Below are 21,923 nucleotides of genomic sequence, written 5' to 3' on the forward strand. Positions count from 1 at the left end.
GTTCCATCGAATACGCTGCTCCTTGCGGCTGCGCTGCTCGACTGGGTCCACGTACCGCTCTTGTTGCTGGTGCGGCATCGACAACTGGTACAGCTACCAGTGCTTTGGTTACTCGTTCCATCGCCATGGCTTTTGGCACAGACGACACCTACGGCTCCACGACTCACGGGAAATATCGTCCCAAGTCCGATATGCGGTACGACGGGGCGGCTGCGCAGGTGTTCTTCACGTGTCTGCTGGGCCTGCTGTGCGTGAGTGTTACCTGGGGGCGCTGGCGGCACCTGATTCATCAACGAAAGGTTTCCGCCGAACACGAACGAGCGCTATGTCCGTGTCGTGCGTGTCGCAGTCGTCGTCACGCTAAAATCGCTCAGAAACGGCGAAGCGAACGCTTGAAACGGCTAGTTGTGAACGGCGTGCTGCTGGGCCTCTGGCTCCTCTTCCTTTTCGCTGTAGTGTTCCTGTACCGCAGCGTTTCCGCGTCACTCGCTAACGAGACGCCATTCGACCCGTACGAGGTTTTGGGAGTCTCCAGAAACGCTGATCGTGAGCAGATCGTCCGTGCGTACCGCAAACGCTCGCTTGAACTGCACCCAGATAAAAACCTGCAGAATCCGAACTATCAACCCGAAGCGTTTGTGCGGTTGAACAAGGCGTACCGAGTGCTTACAGACCCCGTAGCTCTTGAAAACTACCAAAAGTACGGGAACCCTGACGGATACCAAGGCACACGTTATGGGATCGCGTTGCCGAGTTGGCTCGTGGACCGGGGCACCCCGGTCCTCCTCGGCTATGCGCTGGTGTTGCTGGCGGGACTGCCACTCGGGGTGGGTATGTGGTGGCGTCGACGGGCCCATCTGCTATCCGAGAGCGTTAGTCAAGAGACATATGCGCTGTTTGCAGAGTTTCTGGGCCAGCCAACGGCGATAAAGTTTCGCAACTTGCCCGAAGTCTACGGTGCAGCACTCGAGTTTGCAACCCGTACACCGTTCGAGGCTGAATGTGGCGATCGTGAGGCCATCAGTCTGCTCTGTCAAGCGCTTGAAACAGGTGGCCGGTTTGATCACCGCGAACAACGACTGTTTAATCGCGGACTCCCGCATTTTACGATGAACAATGTGTTACTGCACGCGCACCTCGCTCGTATAGAGTTGGATCGTTTTCCCGTTGATATGACCCGTATGAAACAAAATGTGGAGGTTCTGCTTGCACACGTGGATAGCATGATACCAGCGATGGTTGACGTGGCTGGTGCGACGCCTCGACCCGAGGTAATGCGGCGGTATCAGCGCGTCTTCTCCACAGGTGGCTATATCGACCGGGTGCTGCGCATAATTCAACTCGAACAGAGTCTTTGTCAGGCGATGCTTCCGAGCGAAAGCGAGTTGCTCCAGTTGCCGTGGTTTGGGCTCAGCGAAGTCAAAGTTTGCGCAACAAGTCGCAGGTTCGGGGCCGATGGGATCCGCACGATCGCTGAGCTGCGGGAGCGTGTCTGGGAACCCGATGTGCTTGCGATGCTGGCGAGCCAGGGGCCATCAGCCCTGTTCCCCATAGAGGCACCAGCAACGGCAGCGAAGCGGTGCATACGTCGTTCGGACCTCCAAGAAACGCGCGGCCGCCACGGAGCAGCAACGGAGGCATCCACAGCGCCGTGCGGGCTCGAGTCCCGGCTCGATACCGGCGCTGAGCGACTGTTGCGGTGCAACTGGGACGGCACTCGACTCCGATCTCTGTTGCGCATGTTCTCCGATGCTCAACTCGATGATATCCACCTGTTTTTGATTCGCTACCCCCGCAAAGTTCAATTGCAAGTAGTCGAGCCTTACGTCGTGGACCAGGATCGCGCTGGTGAAGCGGACCTGGTGCGCGATCCTCGCGTTCATGCTGGCGATATCACGACGCTGGAGGTTCATATCCTCATCGAGCGTTTAGGCTGGCAAGAGATGCCGAATCGAACCACTTACTACCCGTGTTGCAGTCGATTGCCGTTTGACAAGAACGAGCACTGGTGGATGATCGTCGGCGATCGGAAGATGAATTCCATCGTCGCTGTTCGGCGGCTTCATGCCCGGCAGGCTGTTCAACAGCAGCCGGGGTCTCGGCAAGCGGCTGCATCTGCCGGGGAAGCAACAGATGCCCGGGACATGACGTGTACACCATCGCCGCCCACAAGCGCTTCGAGTCGCACCTCGACGCAAACTGATGCCTCTGACACCGCCACAAGTGGCAGCAACAACATCGGCGATCGTGATGGAGCAAGTCCCGTAGCCGCATCCGGGGCTCGCGAGTACGCCCAGCCCACAGACAAGTGCGACCTGGCTCCGTATATCCGACGAGAAGCGCTTTCGTACAGCGTTCAGTTCATGGCGCCGCCTCAGGTTGGTACCTGCAAGCTGGTCGTGCACGCCCTACCGGATTGTTATTTTGGGCTCAATCGCCATGTACAGTTGGATGTGGATATACACGAGCACAAGCCGCCTGAACCGGAAATGCATTATTTCGATCCGAGCGATCTTAGTGAGGACGACGATGACAGGCCCACTGGCCAAGCACGATCGCTTACCGCTGAGCATACGAGAGCAGTGCCAGCGTCGAATGGTGAACAGGGCGTCTCCAGTGAGCGCACGTCCACGCAACAGGTTCCAAATGATACCGAATCCGCAGAGGACACTGATTCGAGTGCTGATGACGCCTTCGACATCGACGGCGAAGCGGACTAGACGCACAACGCGATGGTGCTGCTGCATATATAGGCGGCATTCGCAACTGCGATCCAGTGACTGGTACGGACAGGATCTCACAGCCTGCATCGCGCGTGCTGAACATCACGGGCTCTGGTCGAGAGTGCACTCAGGGAGCGCCTAAACCAGGGACGAGGCGGAAGCGGGCACCTGTCAGCTGTTCGATGATCGCCCGTGGTCGTGAGAGCGCTCACGCGGAAACACCATGCTTTTCCCTAAAGTCAACGATAGTATTTAATGGAAATGCGCATTCATGTGGAGCGCTTTCAAGCAGCGCGCGTCATTGGCAGCACCACGGGCATGCGCGAGGCATCTCGCTCTCCGTCCAGACGCCCACGGACTCGAATCAGAGCTCCCGAAAAGACTCCCCGAAGCTTTCTTGCGCCTCCATCATAACGGTACTGTCGTCGCCGGTGTCGGTGTCGGAGGTATTTCCTGTGTTAGGAATCCGACTTTGCAACGGGGCACTCGCATCGTCATCATCAACGTCGATCATGTTTGGAATACTGGCATTTCGAAGCAATTGCGGATGAACGATTTGAGAGAGCGGACCCGTGGCAGTCACAGCGGCTGCGGCAACGTGTGCTCGTTGGTCATCTGCTCCGGCCGCTTTGGTATGCTCTGCGACACACGGCGTATGATAGGTGGATTCTACGGCATTACCGACGATCGTCGGTTTCAGTCGGATTGCAGGCGCATCTTCGGGCCTGTCTCGAGCCATGCCCTCGACCTGATTCCACATTGTCGCCAGTTTTTCCTTGGGCATGCTCGCATACGCTCGCTCGTACGGTATTCCGTCCCGCTGTTGACTCGTTAATGCCGCGCGGAAGCGATCCGCCTCACTGGGGATCTCGTATCCTCCCGCATGGCCTCGTAGCATCGTCTCGCGTAAATCTGGATGGTAGTGCAGGATTTCCTCCCAGAAAAGCTGCCGCATCTGTGATGCAGTGAGCTGCTCGCGTTCGAAGAAGAATTCCTCGGGCGGCAATGGGCTACCAGATACAATGGATTCCGGAGTATAGAGGCCTCTAAAATAAACATGCTGGAGTGCTTCCAGGGCTGTTAGGCGCTTGTTCGGATCAAACTGAAGCAGGTTTCGAAGCAGGTCCAATGCATCCGGGGGCGCGTCTGGGAACACTGTATCCAAGGGTTTCGGCGGTCGCGGCGGCAGCGAGCGCAGATGTTGTCTTACGCGCTGATTCCGCACCTTCGCAATCGACTCCTCATCCGGGGTACCGAGCAGCTTCACAATCAGCTCCAATTGCTCAAAGCTATTCATACCGGGGAACAGGGGTTTTCCGCGATTCAAAAGTTCGGCGAAAATGCATCCCGCAGACCAGATATCGATCGCCGCTGAGTACTTTGACGAATAACTCATGATCAGCTCTGGTGCACGATACCATCGCGTCGCCACATAATCCGTCCAGCACGCCATATCTTCTTGTTGGTTGTAGGCTAGTCGGGCGAGCCCAAAGTCGATCACCCTTAAATCACACAACTCATTAATCATGATGTTGTTCGGTTTTATATCGCGATGAAGCACGTTGCAGCTGTGCATGTAATGAAGCGCTTGCAATAGTTGATACATGAGCCATCGGATATGATCCTGCGATAACGGAATGGGTGCCCTCAGGACTCGATTCAAGTCCGCTGGCATCAACTCGAAAACCACGAACACGTCATCAAACGAGTCACGCTCCGAAGGTGCAAGAATCTCGCGGATGCTAATGATGTTTTCGTGGGAACGCAGGAGGCGCAGGAACCGAAGCTCCCGCAGGATGCGTACAGCTTCGGGAATCTCGTCGAAAACGCGGCGAATTCGTTTCACAGCCACTTTTTCCCCTGTCTGTATATCAATCGCTGAGCACACAACCCCATAAGCACCTTCTCCGATGATTGACACGAACCTGTAACGGTTACCAATTAGGCGTGCATCAAAGAAAGCGCTGCGCGCTTCAGCCGGGCGGTGTGGCTGTGGCGCCTGACGCCTATCCCCTACGTTGTAACCATCCTGAACTCCTTGGGCATGGCTGTTGCGCAAGTCGCTCATCGGCGCCTTGAGCAGTCACAACAAGCTGTCGCACGCCCGACCCCAGCTCCGACAACGCCTCCGTCTGTCTTTGAACGTGTGCGGCGGACCGGCCAGGACTCGCTAGCCCGCAGCACGTTACAGAGCCGTGTAAAGGCAGAGCACAACACGCAACGCCCTACTCTAGCCTAGAGTATGAAGTGCAGACGAAACACCGCCACCTTTTCAACCTTGCGCCGCTTTCTTGCAAGGTTTACCTGCATGCAGGGACACGTCAGTGCCGCCAGCGACAAGGATGCGTGCGCGCGTCGTGACGATGCGTGCGCTGTCACGCCTAATCCCGCGCCGGGGCCGCTGGCCGCCTTCGAGGCCTCCGGCGCAAATCGAATCGCGCTGAGCGGCTGACGCAGCGCAGCGCTGCGCAGCGCAGGGGTGGGCTTGTGCGGTGCGCGACTGCGCAAATGCGCTCGTGGAGTGGGGGGTTGTGGAGCTGCGGCCCCGCCGCACTTCGCTGCGTTGCGCGTATCGAGCCGACGTCCCCGTGCCGTCCCCGCCATGCTCTGGTCAGGAAAACGAACACTGTTCCACGGCCATGGAAGGTATCTATACACCCACGCACGGATGCCTGCCAGCCGTTTTGTTTCGACCGGCCGCCTGCGATCAGTTTTGTTTTATCAGGGGACAGTGCGAGCCTGAGAGACAGCCCAAGAAAGTCGGTTCTCATCAACAGCGCCTATCGTCGGATATTGATAGTGGCATTGAAGTCCCGATTCACAAAGTCCATTCGTGCGGTTCCGCTGGTGGAACGCACGAGTACCAGGATTGCGAGAACTCTTGTCCTCAGTGCCGTTTAGTGCTCTGCTCGCTCTTCGTACTTTTTTATCGCCGAAGCGTTCGGCCGGCTTTGCTCCATCTCGACGTTCTCAAATGTTCAATACAGCGCAACCTCTGCACTTCCTATTTTTGAAACTGAAAGCACTCTTTCTTATGCCATTGTTTGAAGACCTTGCCGGAGAGAGAGGCACGAGCGCAAGAAAGACGACATATGTCCGAGTGTGTCGCCATGTGCTGAACGCTTCACCAATTCGCCCAGTGCAGCGATTATAACGTTTCACGATAGAAACCACGTCTTCGATTGGCATGAACCAGGAAGCGTATGGAGGAATGATACGCGGCTCTACCCCTGATAGAATCGGAAACAGCTCGAATGCAAGGGGAATGTTATAACGCCACCTTATCTAGTAGAAGGACGTCGTCGGACGTCAGGGAGAGGTCTTCAGTGATTCGATAAAGTGATTTGTGCTGCAGTATGAGCCTTCTCTACGAGCGAGACTTAGGCTGGCAAATGAATCCACTGCAGATAGAACAGATGATGATGTCGTCGTTCCCTTTGAGCTCGATCTTGCATGCAACCGGTGTCCTGCTCCTCGAATACCCATACACGCTCCGTCTGTCTCGTTTGAAGCAAGTCACATCGACTGGAAAAAAACAAACCGATGTTCCTCTTCTTCATGTCGATCGCTGCGTTCCAGGAAAGCTGTGGCAGTTTCGATTTCGATGGAAGATGGCCGTGCGTGAACTAGGACTTTTTTGCGACTGTATATTCGTGTTTCCATGATTACACGAACGAGCTCTTGAGAAACAGAGACGCCCGCAGTAAATAGAATCGACGCTTTTGTTTTCCGTAAGGTGTTCAACGGGTCGTTTCTACACCATTGACCGCAAGAAGTCTTTCAGAGTATCGGCATTTGATGCGGAGCGCGTGTACTCTTTTCTATGAACATTCCTCAGTCATCAGGGTACTGTGCAACGACTGACCTGAAGGAGGAATGCCATCCTCCATGCACTGCTCAGTCAAGTATATATATCCTAAAGGCAATTCGTCTACGATCTATGCTGTACATTGCATCGATCTTTCGATCTCTCGCGCTGTACTGCGAAAAAAGCATTCGATCACATGCGGCGATGACGGAATAAAATAGAACTGAACGACCAGAAAAGGCACTTTTCACGCGACTCCGAACTAGCAGGTAAAGCGTGCCGGTACGCCTGCGCAGCCGATTGGCGCTCGAATTCCTTGCCGCTGCGCAGCACTGCGTCTGAGTAGGTCGTTGTGCTGCAAGGCTGCGGCCTTTCTCGAGGGTGTGCTGCAGAAACCGCCTTGACGGTGGCTAGGGGCGACAGGACCGTGTATGTTCCTGAACGTTCAAGTCTGTGCCCGTTCGGTTACTCCCAAGCCGGCAGCGTCTCTCGCATTGCTCGTTTTGCAGTCTCAGCGAGGGCCTCTCCCTGCAGACGCCGCACGGTGTCGGCGTCAGTTTCCGACCTCGCAAACGAGGGTCTGTCGCTTGCGAATGGCCTCACCAGTGAAGAAGCTCAACTTGGAGGATCTTAGAACGAAACTCATACGTCAGGAGGAGACCATCATCTTCGCGCTGATAGAGAGAGCGCAATTCAAACACAACGCAGTAATCTACGAGAAAAATGGGCCGCTGTTTCGCATACCGGGCTTTACCGGCTCATTCCTCGACTATCTTCTGGTGGAGACTGAACGACTACACGCCAAAGTGCGGCGCTACACAGCCCCTGACGAGCACGCCTTCTTCCCAAACCAGTTACCGCAACCGATACTCCCGCCGTTGGACTACGAGCAGGTGCTCCATCCGAACGACATCAATGTGAATCACAAAATCATGCAAGTCTACGTCCACGAGATCGTCAACCGCCTCACAGAAGAGGGCGACGATCTCAACTATGGCTCATCCTGCGTGAATGATGTGGCCTGCCTACAGGCTTTGAGTAAGCGCATTCATTACGGAAAATTCGTAGCCGAGGCCAAGTACCAAGCCAATAAGGAACAGTATCAACCTCTAATCGAGCGACGCGATGCGGCCGCTATTGAGCAGCTGCTCACGGATCGGGCGGTTGAAGAGAAGCTGCTGCGACGAATCGAGATGAAAGCCGCCACCTACGGCCGAGAGGTCGAGGTTGGTCAACTCCAACGATGGCGCACGGGATCGGATCGGTTTGGTGACGAGGTCCAGCAGTTTCCACACCTGTTAGCGAACATCTATGAACATTATGTCATACCGCTGACAAAAGAGGTTGAGGTTTTGTATATGCTGCAGCGATGGCCCTAGAGACGTGACCGCACGGTATACCTGCACTTTCAGAACTGGGCATGTGCATGCGTCTTGACGACCCAGGGCGAGAAACTGCAACAACGACGCCAGATACAGCAGGCAGCAGCGGCTCGAGCGAGTGCGTCTCGCGATACCATTTGCGAAGCGACCGGCATGCTGGAACGACCACAAAGACGCGCGGGACGCAGCGTGATCGTACCTGTATCTATCGCTAGTGGTTGCAGCACTACGTAGCGAGATCCGATGCACTCATCGAGAACACGTCATCGTGGAGAGAAATGCGCACAGAGACTATCGCTGCATCATTTTCGGGTGCAGCATTGCGACGCACCGAGGAAAACCGATCACGCGAGCATACCGTGAAGCGGGATAGATGTTTCCGCGAAGAAAAGTTTTTTCCACAGTCTAAAATAGGGCCTTTTTGCATCATTCCTGGACGTTCAAATGGAAACACCAAGCATTGATTGCCCTTGACGTATTCGCCGGGCCAGATGGTTCCTGTTCCAGCTGCTCTGAGCATGAAGAATGCGGAACGTGCACGCTGCATTCCACGAGTTGCTGCGCCGCAGTAGCACGCGTTTGCGCGGTCCCGATTACAGTCCGCAAAGGTTCAGGTTTTTGGTTTCAAGCTGGCGACAGTTCGTATGTGCAGGAGGGATTGGGGATCCATCTAGACTGCCAATAGAAAAGCGCGAGTCGAAAGCAGCGTTCATGTACGGCGCTCAACTCTGCAGATCCGCTTTGCAAGGAAGCGATCGGACGGTTGCACGCGACGTCGCATGCGTTTCGATACACCCGCCTAACGCGTTACCGGGCAAGAGACACCACGGAAACCCGGCTAATATACACGATGTGTCGATAAAGACACATGCTTCATGCAGCCTGCTGGTCTGCTGGACTGCAACGCCGCCACCCGTGAAGTGTATTGAACGCGCGGAAGCGTCGAGGCAGCTGCATTGGAGCGGAGATCGAGACCCTGGGAACCGGCTCTGGAAGCGGAAATTCCGGTTTACCCGTGTCAGAATAAAAAATAGAACGAGTCGCGTTCGCCAGCCGAGGCATACGTTCTAAAGTCTGGGACTCTTCGCATGAACGCCAGCGCCAGCCTCCACGGGATTTTTTTGCGTATGTTTTGTTTGCTTGTCTCGGAACTATAACTCTGTTTTCAGCTGCCAGGCGATGTGCACGGCGACGTAAATGTTCCTATTTCGTCGCTTTCGGGGGTTGTCGACGCATTTCATGCTCAGGTAAAAGTTGTAATCTCCGCTTTGCCAGCCATTTTCCTTCTCTTTAGATACAGGATCGGTGTGCCCTGCGCAGCTGTGGCACTTGACTAACGGCACGTGCTCCGATACATTCAATGCATCTTCTCGCGAGAGCGCCGAACTCTGCCGCGTGAACGCTTGCTTCTTCGCTCGGCACATGCCCTTGACAAGGACAGAACTTTCACCCTGATGCTGTTCTCCGCTTCTGCGCCCAGGATCGTACCATGCGATCAGGGGCTCCTTCAGGGAGCTCGCCCCGGAGAGCACGCCGGCTGCTCCTTATGCGAGCGCATGCAGTTCCATTCGAAAGAGAGTTTCTGAAAGGCGAGGCTCTCCGTGATGAAGCAAGTATTGTAAGGAAAAATCAGGCTGGAGATCGTCTCTAGAAATTCCGATCCGTCTGTGATCCCTCTTTGCGGAAAGCGTTGACGAAGTCTCCATCGGAAGCGATCGCCTCTGTGGCTCAAGTCCGAATCCAAGACTCTTTTCCATGAAAGAAGACACGGGAACTTCTGGGACCATACCTTGTGAATTGTATCATGGTACAGTGGAGTCCCGTTTCACCAGTTACCATGACGAGAGGAGGATTTATCTCTCGAACGCAGTCTGTGATTCAGCGAGACAAGTTCAGTGAATGTTCGGCATGAGATTGTGAACAATGCCCCCAAAGAGTGAAGTCGAGCAGTTTCCTCGTCAATCGAGCGGGCGAATGATTATGGTCACGAGATGTCCTGGAGCATGAAGATCGATAAGATAAGGCAAGCTTGATTTGTGTATTTTACATATAAGGGAAGGAGAAGGATGGATGCTTTTTCATATGCATTGGATAATACTGTCGGTTGTTTTACCAGTGCTTGTTCGAGCGCGTTACGAATCATCCCGATTCCGGTGACGCAACGAATGCCAGTGGCAGACAATATTGCAGGTGCCACTTCGAAACGACGACCGAGGATCCGAAAACTACCTATGGATCCGTAAGCGCATTGTGCTGCGCTTCGAACGCCTACCAAGCGCATCAAAAAAATTCGTACGGAAATCGAAAACCAGGAAACGATTGCCCAGTTCACTTTACCACTTGAAGCTGACACCAACGTAGATGCATAGATCCAAAACTCTACGTCAACTCGCCGACGCCCCTAGAGCGATTGTGATCATCATCAGGTCGAGTGGTGCGCGATGTGCGCTCGCTTTTGCTAGAATGGCACCAGATGCATTCGGGGTGTACGGAACGCGAACAAGACTGCTTTATTTAAACGCGAAGAACTCCGGCCATACTCAACGGTGAATGATTGTTGTCGGCTTCAGCATACCGACTGCGATACTCGTCTAGATACGGATACACGCATTCGTGCAAAAATTCATCGACTTGTTGGGGCGCACGGCCCACGAATTCAGAGCCGCTACAAAGCGAGTCTATTTGATCCCTAATACAAGCGAAACGATCATCGTTTCTGAGACGTTCCAGAAGGTCATTGTCAAGCCCTTGGTCCTTCACGCGTGCAGCTGCGGCTACGCTATGCTGCCGAATCGCTTCATGCATGGTTTGGCGGTCTTGCCCGGCGCGAACTGCGGCCATAAGAATATTTTCCGTCGCCATGAAAGGAAGTTCTTGAAGCAGATTGCGCTCTACTACCCGAGGATGCACAACCAGGCCACGACTTATGTTGAGCACCAGCTGAAGGATCGCATCCGTTGTCAGAAACGCCTCACTGATCGCAAGTCGCCGATTCGCCGAGTCGTCCAGGGTGCGCTCCAACCACTGCGTCGAGGCTGTTTCGGCGGGATTCAACACAAGCGTTTGCAGGAAACGAGCAAGACCATTGATCCGTTCCGAGCGCATCGGATTTCGTTTGTAGGCCATCGCTGAGCTCCCGATTTGGTGCTCCTCGTACGGCTCCTCGACCTCCTTGAGATGCTGCAGAAGTCGAATGTCGTTCGCCATTTTGGCCGCCGACTGTCCGATTCCAGCTAAAACTGCCAAGACGAAAAAGTCCTGTTTGCGAGAATACGTCTGACCGGTGACAGCGAAGCTCGCTGCGAAACCCATTCGCTCTGTGACGAGTCGATCGAGCTGCCGCACACGCTCGTGCTCGCCGTCGAACAGCGCCAGGAAAGATGCCTGGGTTCCGGTGGTTCCTTTCACACCCCTGAACTTGATCTCATTCAGCATGCGCTCGACCTGGTGTGCGTCCATCAGGAAATCCTGAATCCATAGACATGCTCGCTTGCCCACGGTTGTGGGTTGTGCCGGCTGGAAATGCGTGTAGGAGAGGGTCGGCAGCTCGCGGTATCGCTCCGCAAACTGGGCGAGCTCTCCAATACAAAGCCAGAGCATACGATGGAGCAACGTCAGTCCGCGTCTTTGCTGTAGAAGCTCAGAATTGTCGGTGACATAGCACGACGTAGCCCCTAGGTGGATAATGGGTCGCGCGACCGGTACCTGATCACCAAGCGCGTGGACGTGGGCCATAACGTCGTGGCGAAGCTTTGCCTCATAAGCGGCGGCTGCCTCAAGTGGAATCGGAAAATCATCTTCTGCGGCTTTGCGCAGGGCCTCAACCTGTTCGGAGGTTATCTGAAGACCCAGGGAGCGCTCACAGTCAGCGAGGACGTACCACAGTTTTCGCCACAGGCGAAAGCGGTACACGTCCGAAAAGGTCTCGCGCATTGCGGCTGAAGCATATCGCGTGGAGAGTGGGGATACATATGTTGGGCCAGTTGCGTTAAACTGAGACTTTTGCGCTTCGTTCGCCGACATGACGCTATGAACACAGCGTTGCAGCGCTACCGATCGGAAAGCTGCCCCTTTTCTGCGCCTCGCGACAATTTCTCCCCGATGACTACTTTTTCGTAGACTTGTAAAACTCGGAGCAGCGGAAAACGCAAAAGCGAGCGTCAGCATCACCCGATAGCGACGTGTTGCTCGCGTTGTACGCAGGTTACGCGTCACTCGTTGAACGCGAGTCTGTGGCAGCGCAACGAGTTCGGGGTCGAGGCGACCGCTAGCGTCTATGGAGTGCGTTCCTCGCGGCAGGTAGCTGTGGTATGAACAATGGTGACGGATACAGCTCCGAGCGTTGCCACTTCACCTGGCGTGTATACCAGCTTTATTTTTAGAACCTCATGGAAACGCGCCCAGTCATAGGCGTATGCAAGGCGTGCATGAGCGCCCGGACGGCAAACACTAGCGCGCAACGCTTTATATACCAAATTTCGTGCTAATTGTTGCGAGTCGCGGTAGTATAGCTCAGTCGGTTAGAGCGTGCGGCTGTTAAGACAGTAGAAACCGCAAGGTCGAGAGTTCAAGCCTCTCTACTACCGTCAGCTTTTTTCCTCCGCCAAAGTTCGAGAATCTTGCGTGAAATATATAAGCTGCAGAATTTCGACGTCAAAAGAAAGCCTTCCCTACATGAAGCCGCCCTTCGCTGAGCGATAGTGTATGCGCTGCCCGCTAACGTCGTGGATGTTCTACCACAGAGACCACGCTCTCAACAAAGAGGTCGTGCACGAGCACCATGTCGTCACGACTGGCGACGAGAACGTGAGTGCGAGTCCAAGACAGCAGGCTTCGTGCGCCACTACAGCGCATACGACCGGTGCACTTGGGCTGTTGAGGTCGCGTTGTGCTCGCCCGGTCTCCTGACTCTGGACTTGTTTGACCTCAGCTTTTGACGGGGCGCGACGGTTTTCGGCTGCAGAACCTGGAAACCCCCTCAACCGTCCGACAGATTCATGGGTTTTTCAATTGGACAAGACGCGCTTCGGGGCCACGTGCGCAAGAGACAAAAGCGCTTGCCTCGCATATCATTACTGCAAAGCTACCGGATGCAGCAGAGGTATGTGCATGCTTTATCGTTACAGGCTGCAGTCCGTAATATGCTTCTCGCGTTTCAAGCATTCAATGGAGTTGCCCCATAGAACGCCTAAACCTCCCCGTCACTGCAGCGGATACGACATTGCTGGTATATAGACGACACCTGGTTAGTGCACCGTCGGCTTCTGTGAGACCTGCATGCCTCGGGCCTCCGAGTGGCAAGCGCTTCCACGCAGAACGTTCAGTGCCTGCGCTGGGCAGTGCATGAAAAAGCGGGGCGATTGCTCTTGAACTTCCCGCATTGTGTCACGCTTCGGGTTGCTTTCACGTCGCTCCGGGAAAACGATTCCCATGTGACAACAGTTATCGCTCATGCGGTGTACAGAACGAATTTCATCGAATGACTTGTGTTTGCATCTATGAGCTACCGCTGCTCAAGCCGCGGACCAGTGCGCTAGTCGCAGGCATGTGTCGCTCACACCGGATCCGTGTCTGTCACGATCGATATGGACGAGTCCGGATTCCTGCCATACAAAAAGAATCTTGGTAAACGAACCACGACTCTAGATGGCATGGTATCCGCTCATGACTTGCCACTTTTACTGCGCATGCATCTGTAGCGCATACGTCGTTCCCCAGCTACCTGTGTTTGGCGAGGTCCCGCGGCAAGCTAGAATATCGTTCAGTGACCAGCAGGTTCCGAGAGGGCACGGGCCGCCTGCTGCCGGTCGTTGTGGCCTCGGTCTGAGCTCGGAATCCTTCCGTCGACAAAGAGAACGGACGCGCATGCGGCTCGAAAGACCCTCCATGACAAGCGCCTGGGATGCAACATGTTTCCATGGTATGAGGAACCTGCAAGTCACAGCGCTTCTTGAGAGTGGCGACATACAAGGACGAACCCCCATTCGCAGTTCAAAAAAGCTATTGCATGGTTTACGTTCTCAAAGAATATTCACATACTCGCGAAGCATCGCGGTCAAACTTGGATGACGCAACTTTCGCAGAGCTCGTGACTCAATCAGGCGAATCGTGTGAACTGGTAACTTGAACCTTGCACTGAGTTCCTCCGCGGAGTGCGGACGTTCGTCATCCGAAATGCCGTACCTCAAACGAAGAATCTCGCGTTCCTGGAACGGAAGGGTGCGCAACACGCACTCGACATCTTCACGCATACAGCTCCGCTCCAGAGCCTCCTCGGGTGTCTCCTCTGTGGCCTCTATGACGCTGCCAATGGAGAGCGGCGCCTCTCCCTGCTGTGCCTTGTAGAGACTCTGGGCCTCAGTGCTTGGTGGCCCCTCTAGACTAAGGGTCTGCGTTTCCCAGGCGTGTTGCGTGATCTTCTTCAGACGTTTCAGTGTCATATTGCATGCCTCAGCGACTTCCTCGTCCGTTGGTGGTCTCTTCAAAACGTGTTGCAAGCGGGCCCTCGTCCGATAAATCTGTCGCAATGATTCAGTCACATGATTGGGTAAGCGGATCGTGCGTGAGTGCTCAGACACACACCGCTGGATTGCCTGCCTGATCCACCAAGTCGCGTAGGTTGAGAACTTGAAACCTTTGGAGGGATCGAACTTCTCCGCCGCGCGGATGAGGCCAATGGCTCCCTCCTGAATGAGATCGCCGAGAAAAATGTTATGCTGCCTCTGAAGTCGCACTCGTTCATGAGCGGGCACCTCTATTCCGCTCTTCGTCTTGGACCGCCAGGCAGAGCGCACTACTGCCCGAGACTTGTAACGATTGGCTATTGCTAGAACTAAACGCAAGTTTGCTGCGACAAGACGTTCACGCGCCCTCCGTCCACGTTCCACCCGCTGCTGGATTTCCTCTTCGGGCGCATCAACTGCAGCCGCCCACTCTGCGTTTGTAGGCTCACGCCCCAGGGTGTTCCGGAGCTCGTCACGTTGTTTCAACAGCGCGCAGTAGTCCTGCGTGGCTCGCGACAAACGCGCAACCTCCTCGTCAGAGATGCGGTCCAACTTACAGATCTCTCGGACATAGGCCGTGGCTGCACAGGTCGTCGTGTGATTCGTTCGACGTCGAGGCTTCTTCGCCGCGCTCGTCGGCTCCTCTAGCTCGTCAACTTCGACCTTCTCAAGATCTTCTTCTTGAGCAAGCACCTTGTTCTCGTCCTTGATAACAGGAACATTTGGCACCGAAACCAACGTCGACAACGAGCGCAGCGACTCCGGCAAGGACCCCAGCGGGGTAACCTTCATGTGCGGGGTCATCACTGCGTGGCCCCGCGCAACCCGCGAAACGGGACAGACCCGCGCAGCAACCTGCCGCTTAAGACTCGAGACGCGTGCCCAACTGAGAAACATAGAGAGGGATACAAAGCAGTCTCCTCGTGAAACGAGGTGTCAGCTGCGTAACCAGGAAGAAACAGGTCCTGCTTGAGCACAGGTCACCGCAACGAGAGTACAAAGAACGTTGGCTGAAACCCGCCGCGTGTAGGGCGTGTGCTCGCCCCCGATCTCAACGACGGCGGGGCAACGCAGTGACCTCAGGGCGCGCGCGCGCACGCCCCAGGGCGTGGCTGGAGAGCTCGACCGCGGGTGTGGACCCCCGCCGGGGTGCACGCGCCCGAATCCCAGATCAGGGCGGTTGGTTAAGCGGGTGCACGCTCGGCGCAGCGCGTCGGGATGCTGCCGTCTGAGTCTTAAAACTGGAATTTATTGGATATTTTGGTCGTGCGTCGGCTTCAGCAGGCGCCGGCGGCCGCGGCACACCTCAACCATCCCAGATACGGCATCGTGAGCGCGCGTCCGATAAAGGTGGAATCCTGAGATGTTCGCTTTGTTCTTGGCTTGCGATTTACGTTACGAACGATTCCCAGAGGTACAGCGCCAGCATTCGGATCGCAGCAATAGGGGATGACGGATTCATACGTAGTTTCAGGATGATCGGTCATCGTTTCGAAATGGCTCTTTCGAATCTCTTTCAGAGGGAACACGCAACGATACCACACTGAGGATGATCCTCGATGCCCTCGAACAACGGCTCCTAAAATAACCGATCTCATCATCCAATGCATACGTACAAGCCTCCACGCCTCTCTTTTCCTCAGGTGCAGCACGATCGAATCACCCATGCCTCAAGGTATCGATCCGTAGGTTATGAGCGCAATCGTAGGCGCACCAATTTGGACTGCTGCATTACCATGGGGAAACAGTATTCGACATCGCTTCCCTAGGGCTGGCCTGTGACCTCGTTGCGGACGTTCGCTGAATTTGGCACGTTCAATAGTCGATTCGATTCGATTCGATTCGAATCGAATGACAAATCCGGCTCCATCTGCGGCTATCGACGAAACGGCAATCGACTGCAGCACGGGAGGTGCCACGGGGTATGGGCTGCGGGGCTCCCGTGCCTTGCGTTTGCATGGAAATGATCATTGGGTCGGTCTCGGATCGTCCGTTGCGTTGGCATCCAGCGGATACTGCGTCACTGCGGTGCACGGAAAGCGGGTGCCTGGGTCGATATGTACGGACCTGATCTCCAGCCTGGATTTTCATCCTGGTACGTGTTTCTTCCTGATGAACATCGCGTGCCGCAGACCCTCGTCTCGTCGCGAAACAGCGAAGAACAGAGGCTGAATACGATAGAGAAGAAGAAGACAAGCGAAGCGTAGATCGCAACGACCGCTTGTGCTTGCAATGGATGCACAGCAGCTGGAAGCCGCGTCATTGCGTCGATAACGCTGCTATCAACAATCCTTCGACTGCTCAAGATGGAGTTGGTGCAAAAAGGGAGACCAGCAGATTGAAAGCCGGAGATTCGAGCGAGGAAAAGGACGGAGTTCCAGATAAAGCACGCAAATGCTTGTGTTGATCACTGAAAAAGAAAGCGACTCACACCCTATAGTCTCCATCCGTTTTTAGGGAGTTGATCGGTTCGGTTTTCTGTCTGACATGGGTGCAAAACCCCAAATATGTGACCTATGCGTTTTGAAAAGCCGACATACTTCACGGCCTCCTGCGGTGTGCAACTGCAGCTGCAGCACCTGCGGCTCGGTATCGCAAGCGGCATTCTACTCAGAGGCCGCCATGTAACGCGTCGCGGTGCGTCCAGCCGGTGGGCGGTGTCCTGGCTGAGTCGCAGCGCCGGGCGTAGCTGACGTCGAGTGCGAGCCTGGTGGTAGCCAGCGACTTCCTCCGTACCAGCACGAGGCACTGACAGGTCATGTTCGTGGCACTCGGACCTGCCAAACTAGGCCTTGACCGGCGGCTTGGAGCCCCTCGAGTTTCAAACCGGTTGAGGACGTTAAGGCTGTCGTTCGCGGAACGCGTGGAGCGCAGCTTGCGGAGAAAGTTTCCTGCCGACTCGGTCGCCCGTGTAATCCAAGCTTGGCGACAAATTCAAAGAGGCGAGATGCTTCGCGAGGATCAGAGGGAGGCACATAGCTATATTCGAGGACTTCGCACTGCCAGGTTTTTTGATAACGCCGAGTTTCCCTGGGCGGCTGCTCTCGAGAGGAACTGGGAGACCATCCGCGACGAACTGCGGCACTGGGAAACGCGACGCCAGGAGCTCGAGGCGCTTGGCTCGCAAGTTTGGGTTACTGCAGCTCGAGCGGAGGCCGTTGCCTATGGCCCGGACTGGCGCACCCTGGTTCTGCAGGATAGACGCTGGCATGACGACAACTGCAAGCTCTTCACCAAAACGACAAGAATTATTCGGGATTGCGGTGTGCCGTCAGTCGAGGCTTTTTTTGCCAGGCAAGCACCCCAGAGCGGCATCAAGCTTCATTCTGACGGATGCAACTTTATTTTGACAGCGCATTTGGCACTTCAGGCACCGCCACGACAGTCATGGATTGCAGTTGGCGGCGAGCGCCGTTTCTGGGAAGACGGGAAGGTGCTCATTTTCGATACCAGCTATCTCCATGAAACATATAACGAGAGTCAAGACTCTGATCGGTACGTTCTTTTGTTGCGTTTCTGGCATCCTGAAACAACTAGAGTAGAGCGCGAGGCCTTGCAGTACATTTTTGACGTGGTCGACAACCCGTCGTGGGTCGATCGAGACCTGAATGATCTGGGAGCAGGTCTCGATTCCTCGCTCGTAGAAGATTGGATACAGCGTCCGAATAGGAAGGCGCGGCGTGGCACCGGCGGCAAAGACCGCAAGGACCGCACGTTAAATCCGCCCAGGGGTTTCGGTCGCTCGGAATGATGATGCCTTGGCTTCTCCGAGGCTGTGCCATTCAAGCGCTTGCGCGTTCGCGATCGACATTGGGTGCTCTTAGAATTTTCCAAGACATATTGTTTCTGAACTTGGCGTGCACAGAGGGTCAGCCTGGTGATTTCCAAACGTAACGTGGTTTCGCACGGGGAGTACTGCTCGACGAGCACGTCCCGCGAGGACTAGCGAGACACGCGACGACGCCAAAGGTGTATTACCGCTCCCAGTCTGGATTGCTTTTCGTGGATAGCCCAGAGCTTTACCCGGGAGCAAAGGACAACAAAAGAGCAGCGTACATGCCTGTATTAGCATCACTCGATCATGTGGCACAGGAGCCGGTTCAACTGCTAGCAACATGCGTTCACTCAAGGAAACATTCGACTGTAAACGAAAGCAGCAAGCTGTTTTGAGTCTCTTCTCGAATGCGGCAACATGGCGCTTAGCATTCAGTATTCCCTTTTCCAGGATGTCGAGCTATGGTTTCAGCGTCTGTGCATCTTGTGTTGCATATTAGCTGACATCGATGCGAGTCGTAAGAGCAAGTTGCAGAACAGCTACAAGCTCTGTTCACGAACAGGTCCATGTGTGGCGCTGGGCAAGCTCATTCGCGGGATTTTGATCAGCACTAGAGCGACAGCGATCTCAGGGTTGTGCAGTACATCACTTTCGCATGATCGACTTGATTGAATGTCAGCTTCGAGCGGCACGTTTTCAGTAATGGCTTCCAAGGGCATCTTCTGGAGCCCGGCTTCAGTGCATGATGCGCCACCTTTTCACTCTCGTGTGCAGGGCGTGCTGTGGGAAAATACATTGTACGGAAATCGATTGATTTGCGATGTAATCATGGCTCCGTGATGGTTCCAGCTGGCACCACCAGCTCATTCCGCAATACCCGCGTCCGATAAAGGTGGAATCCTGAGATGTTCGCTTTGCTCTTGGCTTGCGATTTACGTTACGAACGATTCCCAGAGGTACAGCGCCAGCATTCGGATCGCAGCAATAGGGGATGACGGATTCATACGTAGTTTCAGGATGATCGGTCATCGTTTCGAAATGGCTCTTTCGAATCTCTTTCAGAGGGAACACGCAACGATACCACACTGAGGATGATCCTCGATGACCTCGAATAACGGCTCCTAAAATAACCGATCTCATCATCCAATGCATACGTACAAGCCTCCACGCCTCTCTTTTCCTCAGGTGCAGCACGATCGAATCACCCATGCCTCAAGGTATCGATCCGTAGGTTATGAGCGCAATCGTAGGCGCACCAATTTGGACTGCTGCATTGCCATGGGGAAACAGTATTCGACATCGCTTCCCTAGGGCTGGCCTGCGACCTCGTTGCGGACGTTCGCTGAATTTGGCACGTTCAATAGTCGATTCGATTCGATTCGATTCGAATGACAAATCCGGCTCCATCTGCGGCTATCGACGAAACGGCAATCGACTGCAGCACGGGAGGTGCCACGGGGTATGCGCTGCGGGGCTCCCGTGCCTTGCGTTTGCATGGAAATGATCATTGGGTCGGTCTCGGATCGTCCGTTGCGTTGGCATCCAGCGGATACTGCGTCACTGCGGTGCACGGAAAGCGGGTGCCTGGGTCGATATGTACGGACCTGATCTCCAGCCTGGATTTTCATCCTGGTACGTGTTTCTTCCTAATGAACATCGCGTGCCGCAGACCCTCGTCTCGTCGCGAAACAGCGAAGTACAGAGGCTGAAGACGATAGAGAAGAAGAAGACAAGCGAAGCGTAGATCGCAACGACCGCTTGTGCTTGCAATGGATGCACAGCAGCTGGAAGCCGCGTCATTTCGTCGATAACGCTGCTATCAACAATCCTTCGACTGCTCAAGATGGAGTTGGAGCGAAAAGAGAGACTTGCGTATCAAGAGCCGGCGATAAGTCGTAGGAGAAAGATGCATTCGCAGGAAAACCAGCAAACGCTGGTCTTCATAGCGCTTGGAGTAGACCGAAACTTGTGAATATATGCTCCCGCTCGAAACGCGGACCTGGTTCTTTTTTATTTTGGAGTGGGTGTAGAACCATGTCAAGATAAGAGTATCTGCGATCAAGTCACGCTGGCGCTCGCTCTTCGATATTCGCAGGCGGAGGCCTTGGCGGCTGCTATCAGAATGCCATCCATAACCGGGTCGAGCTCCGTTTTCCCTGTTTCCGAGCATTTCCGCCTATTGTAACACTTTAAAGTCAGTTGATCATCTGAGGCACGAGTTGTCAAACCATTGGTTCAAAGATCAGCCCCGACCGAAGCGGGCCTGCTCAGCATCTCTGGCAGGCTCATAGCCCTTTGGGCGCTCCGGTAGCCGCTCGAGATGTAGAGATTCAGCACCAAGTCACCGGGACGTCGTTCAGCGCATATTCTGGTGCCCCGAACAGCGGTTTTTGCCGCGTGATATCGCGGAAACGAGGCAAAACTTCCCGAATGCGCAAGCGGGAATCGCAACCTGCTAAAGACCGAAGTTACTCACCAGGTGTGATAACATTCCCCGCAAATCCAATATCAAGTTCTATGCTCGAATAAAGGCCTCATCGATCCAGCAAGCCACCAGAACCGAGCGCTACTGGTGGTGCACCCTGCGACGTCGGATGCGTCGCCGCCGCGGTACCATTACCGAGATGGAACCGCGTTGCAGTCCGTAATCGGTCATCGGTTCGAGGTCGTCTAGCCAGCGATTGCATAGTGTCTGTTCACGGTTTAGAGTTACGACGATTCGTTGACGAGGCGCGCAGCCCATGTTGCCGCTTCTGTGCATGCATCGACCCAGCTCAAGATTGACTCCGGGGACACCCTGCATAGACTCGGAAGGCGAAAATTCATACCTACGCTTTGGAGACGAATGCACAGTCGGAGACAATTCGAGACAGGCACGCGCACTCTCCGCCGCATGAAAGCTACCAAGCGGCTCGCTTGTGTCCGAGCCTAACGTCGTGCGAGAAGACGGTGCAGTGTACCTGGCCAACACCACGCCATCATTTCAGCTATGGGTAGCTCGCTTTAAATCTGCATGATTTGGGCATCGTATACGCCACCAGTCTCGAGCAGTACACACCAGGGATGATAGAGCGCCTCATGATCTGACAGAATGATTAGCAACATCGCGGATGCACGCTGCAGAAGACCATGCGATCGACAGCTGCGAGGCCGTCCTCGGTACGCATCGATTGTGCACCGACACGCTGCCCAGACGCACGGAATCGCGGTAGCCCAGCAACGTGCATCTTCAAACTATATCTTTCTGAACTTTATGGTTAAAATATCCAACAATATACCCCAAATGCTCGCGGACAGCGTTCGCAGAGGCAATACCCGATGAACAGAAATATCACTAAAATATACTTTCCTCCACCTTATGGGAAAGAGTGTACCAACATTCCGACTCGATATGCGCGCGGACAGCGTCCCCCGGAGGCGATTCCCGATGAACAGGTACATCACAAAAATATACATTCCAGAACTTTATGGAAAAGTATACCCAGAATTGGACTCCAAATGCGCGCGCAATCGATCCAGCGGGCCAATGCTGCGTGCTGAGCAAGCAGACGCGTACGCGTCGCCAGAAGCGCCCCGTGCCTGCCCGCGATCCAGCGGCTGCCAGCAGCAGCTCCAGCACCGAAACGTAAATCGCGCGCCTCCACACGCGCCAGTAGAGGCAGGTGTAGCCATCGGCGATGAGCCGGCGCGCGCTGTTCAGATGCCGCGCTCCAGCACTAGCCGGCAGCAAAC

General features: G+C 54.9%; 6 protein-coding genes and 1 non-coding gene across 7 annotated transcripts; 4 read left to right on the forward strand and 3 right to left on the reverse strand.

The window, feature by feature from the left end:
* Positions 1 to 125: 125 nt before the first annotated feature.
* CYME_CMQ208C (similar to endoplasmic reticulum translocon component SEC63) lies at positions 126 to 2,720 on the forward strand (the record flags this gene model as incomplete). Its single annotated transcript, XM_005538082.1, has 1 exon — positions 126 to 2,720. One exon carries the CDS (start codon positions 126 to 128, stop codon positions 2,718 to 2,720), a length of 2,595 nt encoding a protein of 864 aa, XP_005538139.1.
* A 367-nt stretch (positions 2,721 to 3,087) lies between these two features.
* Positions 3,088 to 4,791, reverse strand: CYME_CMQ209C (MAP kinase; the record flags this gene model as incomplete). The annotated part of the gene is made up of 1 exon (XM_005538083.1): positions 3,088 to 4,791. The coding sequence occupies one exon, from the start codon at positions 4,789 to 4,791 to the stop codon at positions 3,088 to 3,090; it is 1,704 nt and encodes a 567-aa protein (XP_005538140.1).
* A 2,171-nt stretch (positions 4,792 to 6,962) lies between these two features.
* On the forward strand, positions 6,963 to 7,910 carry CYME_CMQ210C (chorismate mutase; the record flags this gene model as incomplete). The annotated part of the gene is made up of 1 exon (XM_005538084.1): positions 6,963 to 7,910. One exon carries the CDS (start codon positions 6,963 to 6,965, stop codon positions 7,908 to 7,910), a length of 948 nt encoding a protein of 315 aa, XP_005538141.1.
* A 2,517-nt stretch (positions 7,911 to 10,427) lies between these two features.
* Positions 10,428 to 12,080, reverse strand: CYME_CMQ211C (adenylosuccinate lyase; the record flags this gene model as incomplete). Its single annotated transcript, XM_005538085.1, has 1 exon — positions 10,428 to 12,080. The coding sequence occupies one exon, from the start codon at positions 12,078 to 12,080 to the stop codon at positions 10,428 to 10,430; it is 1,653 nt and encodes a 550-aa protein (XP_005538142.1).
* Positions 12,081 to 12,414: 334 nt separating this feature from the next.
* Positions 12,415 to 12,499, forward strand: CYME_CMQ212R. The gene is given in 2 exon segments: positions 12,415 to 12,452; positions 12,464 to 12,499. It is a non-coding gene; the product is annotated as a tRNA-Asn (tRNA).
* A 1,434-nt stretch (positions 12,500 to 13,933) lies between these two features.
* Positions 13,934 to 15,313, reverse strand: CYME_CMQ213C (sigma subunit for chloroplast RNA polymerase; the record flags this gene model as incomplete). The annotated part of the gene is made up of 1 exon (XM_005538086.1): positions 13,934 to 15,313. One exon carries the CDS (start codon positions 15,311 to 15,313, stop codon positions 13,934 to 13,936), a length of 1,380 nt encoding a protein of 459 aa, XP_005538143.1.
* Positions 15,314 to 17,174: 1,861 nt separating this feature from the next.
* CYME_CMQ214C (similar to aspartyl beta-hydroxylase) lies at positions 17,175 to 18,167 on the forward strand (the record flags this gene model as incomplete). Its single annotated transcript, XM_005538087.1, has 1 exon — positions 17,175 to 18,167. One exon carries the CDS (start codon positions 17,175 to 17,177, stop codon positions 18,165 to 18,167), a length of 993 nt encoding a protein of 330 aa, XP_005538144.1.
* Between the last annotated feature and the right edge of the window lie 3,756 nt (positions 18,168 to 21,923).

Source organism: Cyanidioschyzon merolae, chromosome 17 (genome assembly GCF_000091205.1).
Source record: "Cyanidioschyzon merolae strain 10D DNA, chromosome 17, complete genome".
NCBI lineage: Eukaryota > Rhodophyta > Bangiophyceae > Cyanidiales > Cyanidiaceae > Cyanidioschyzon > Cyanidioschyzon merolae.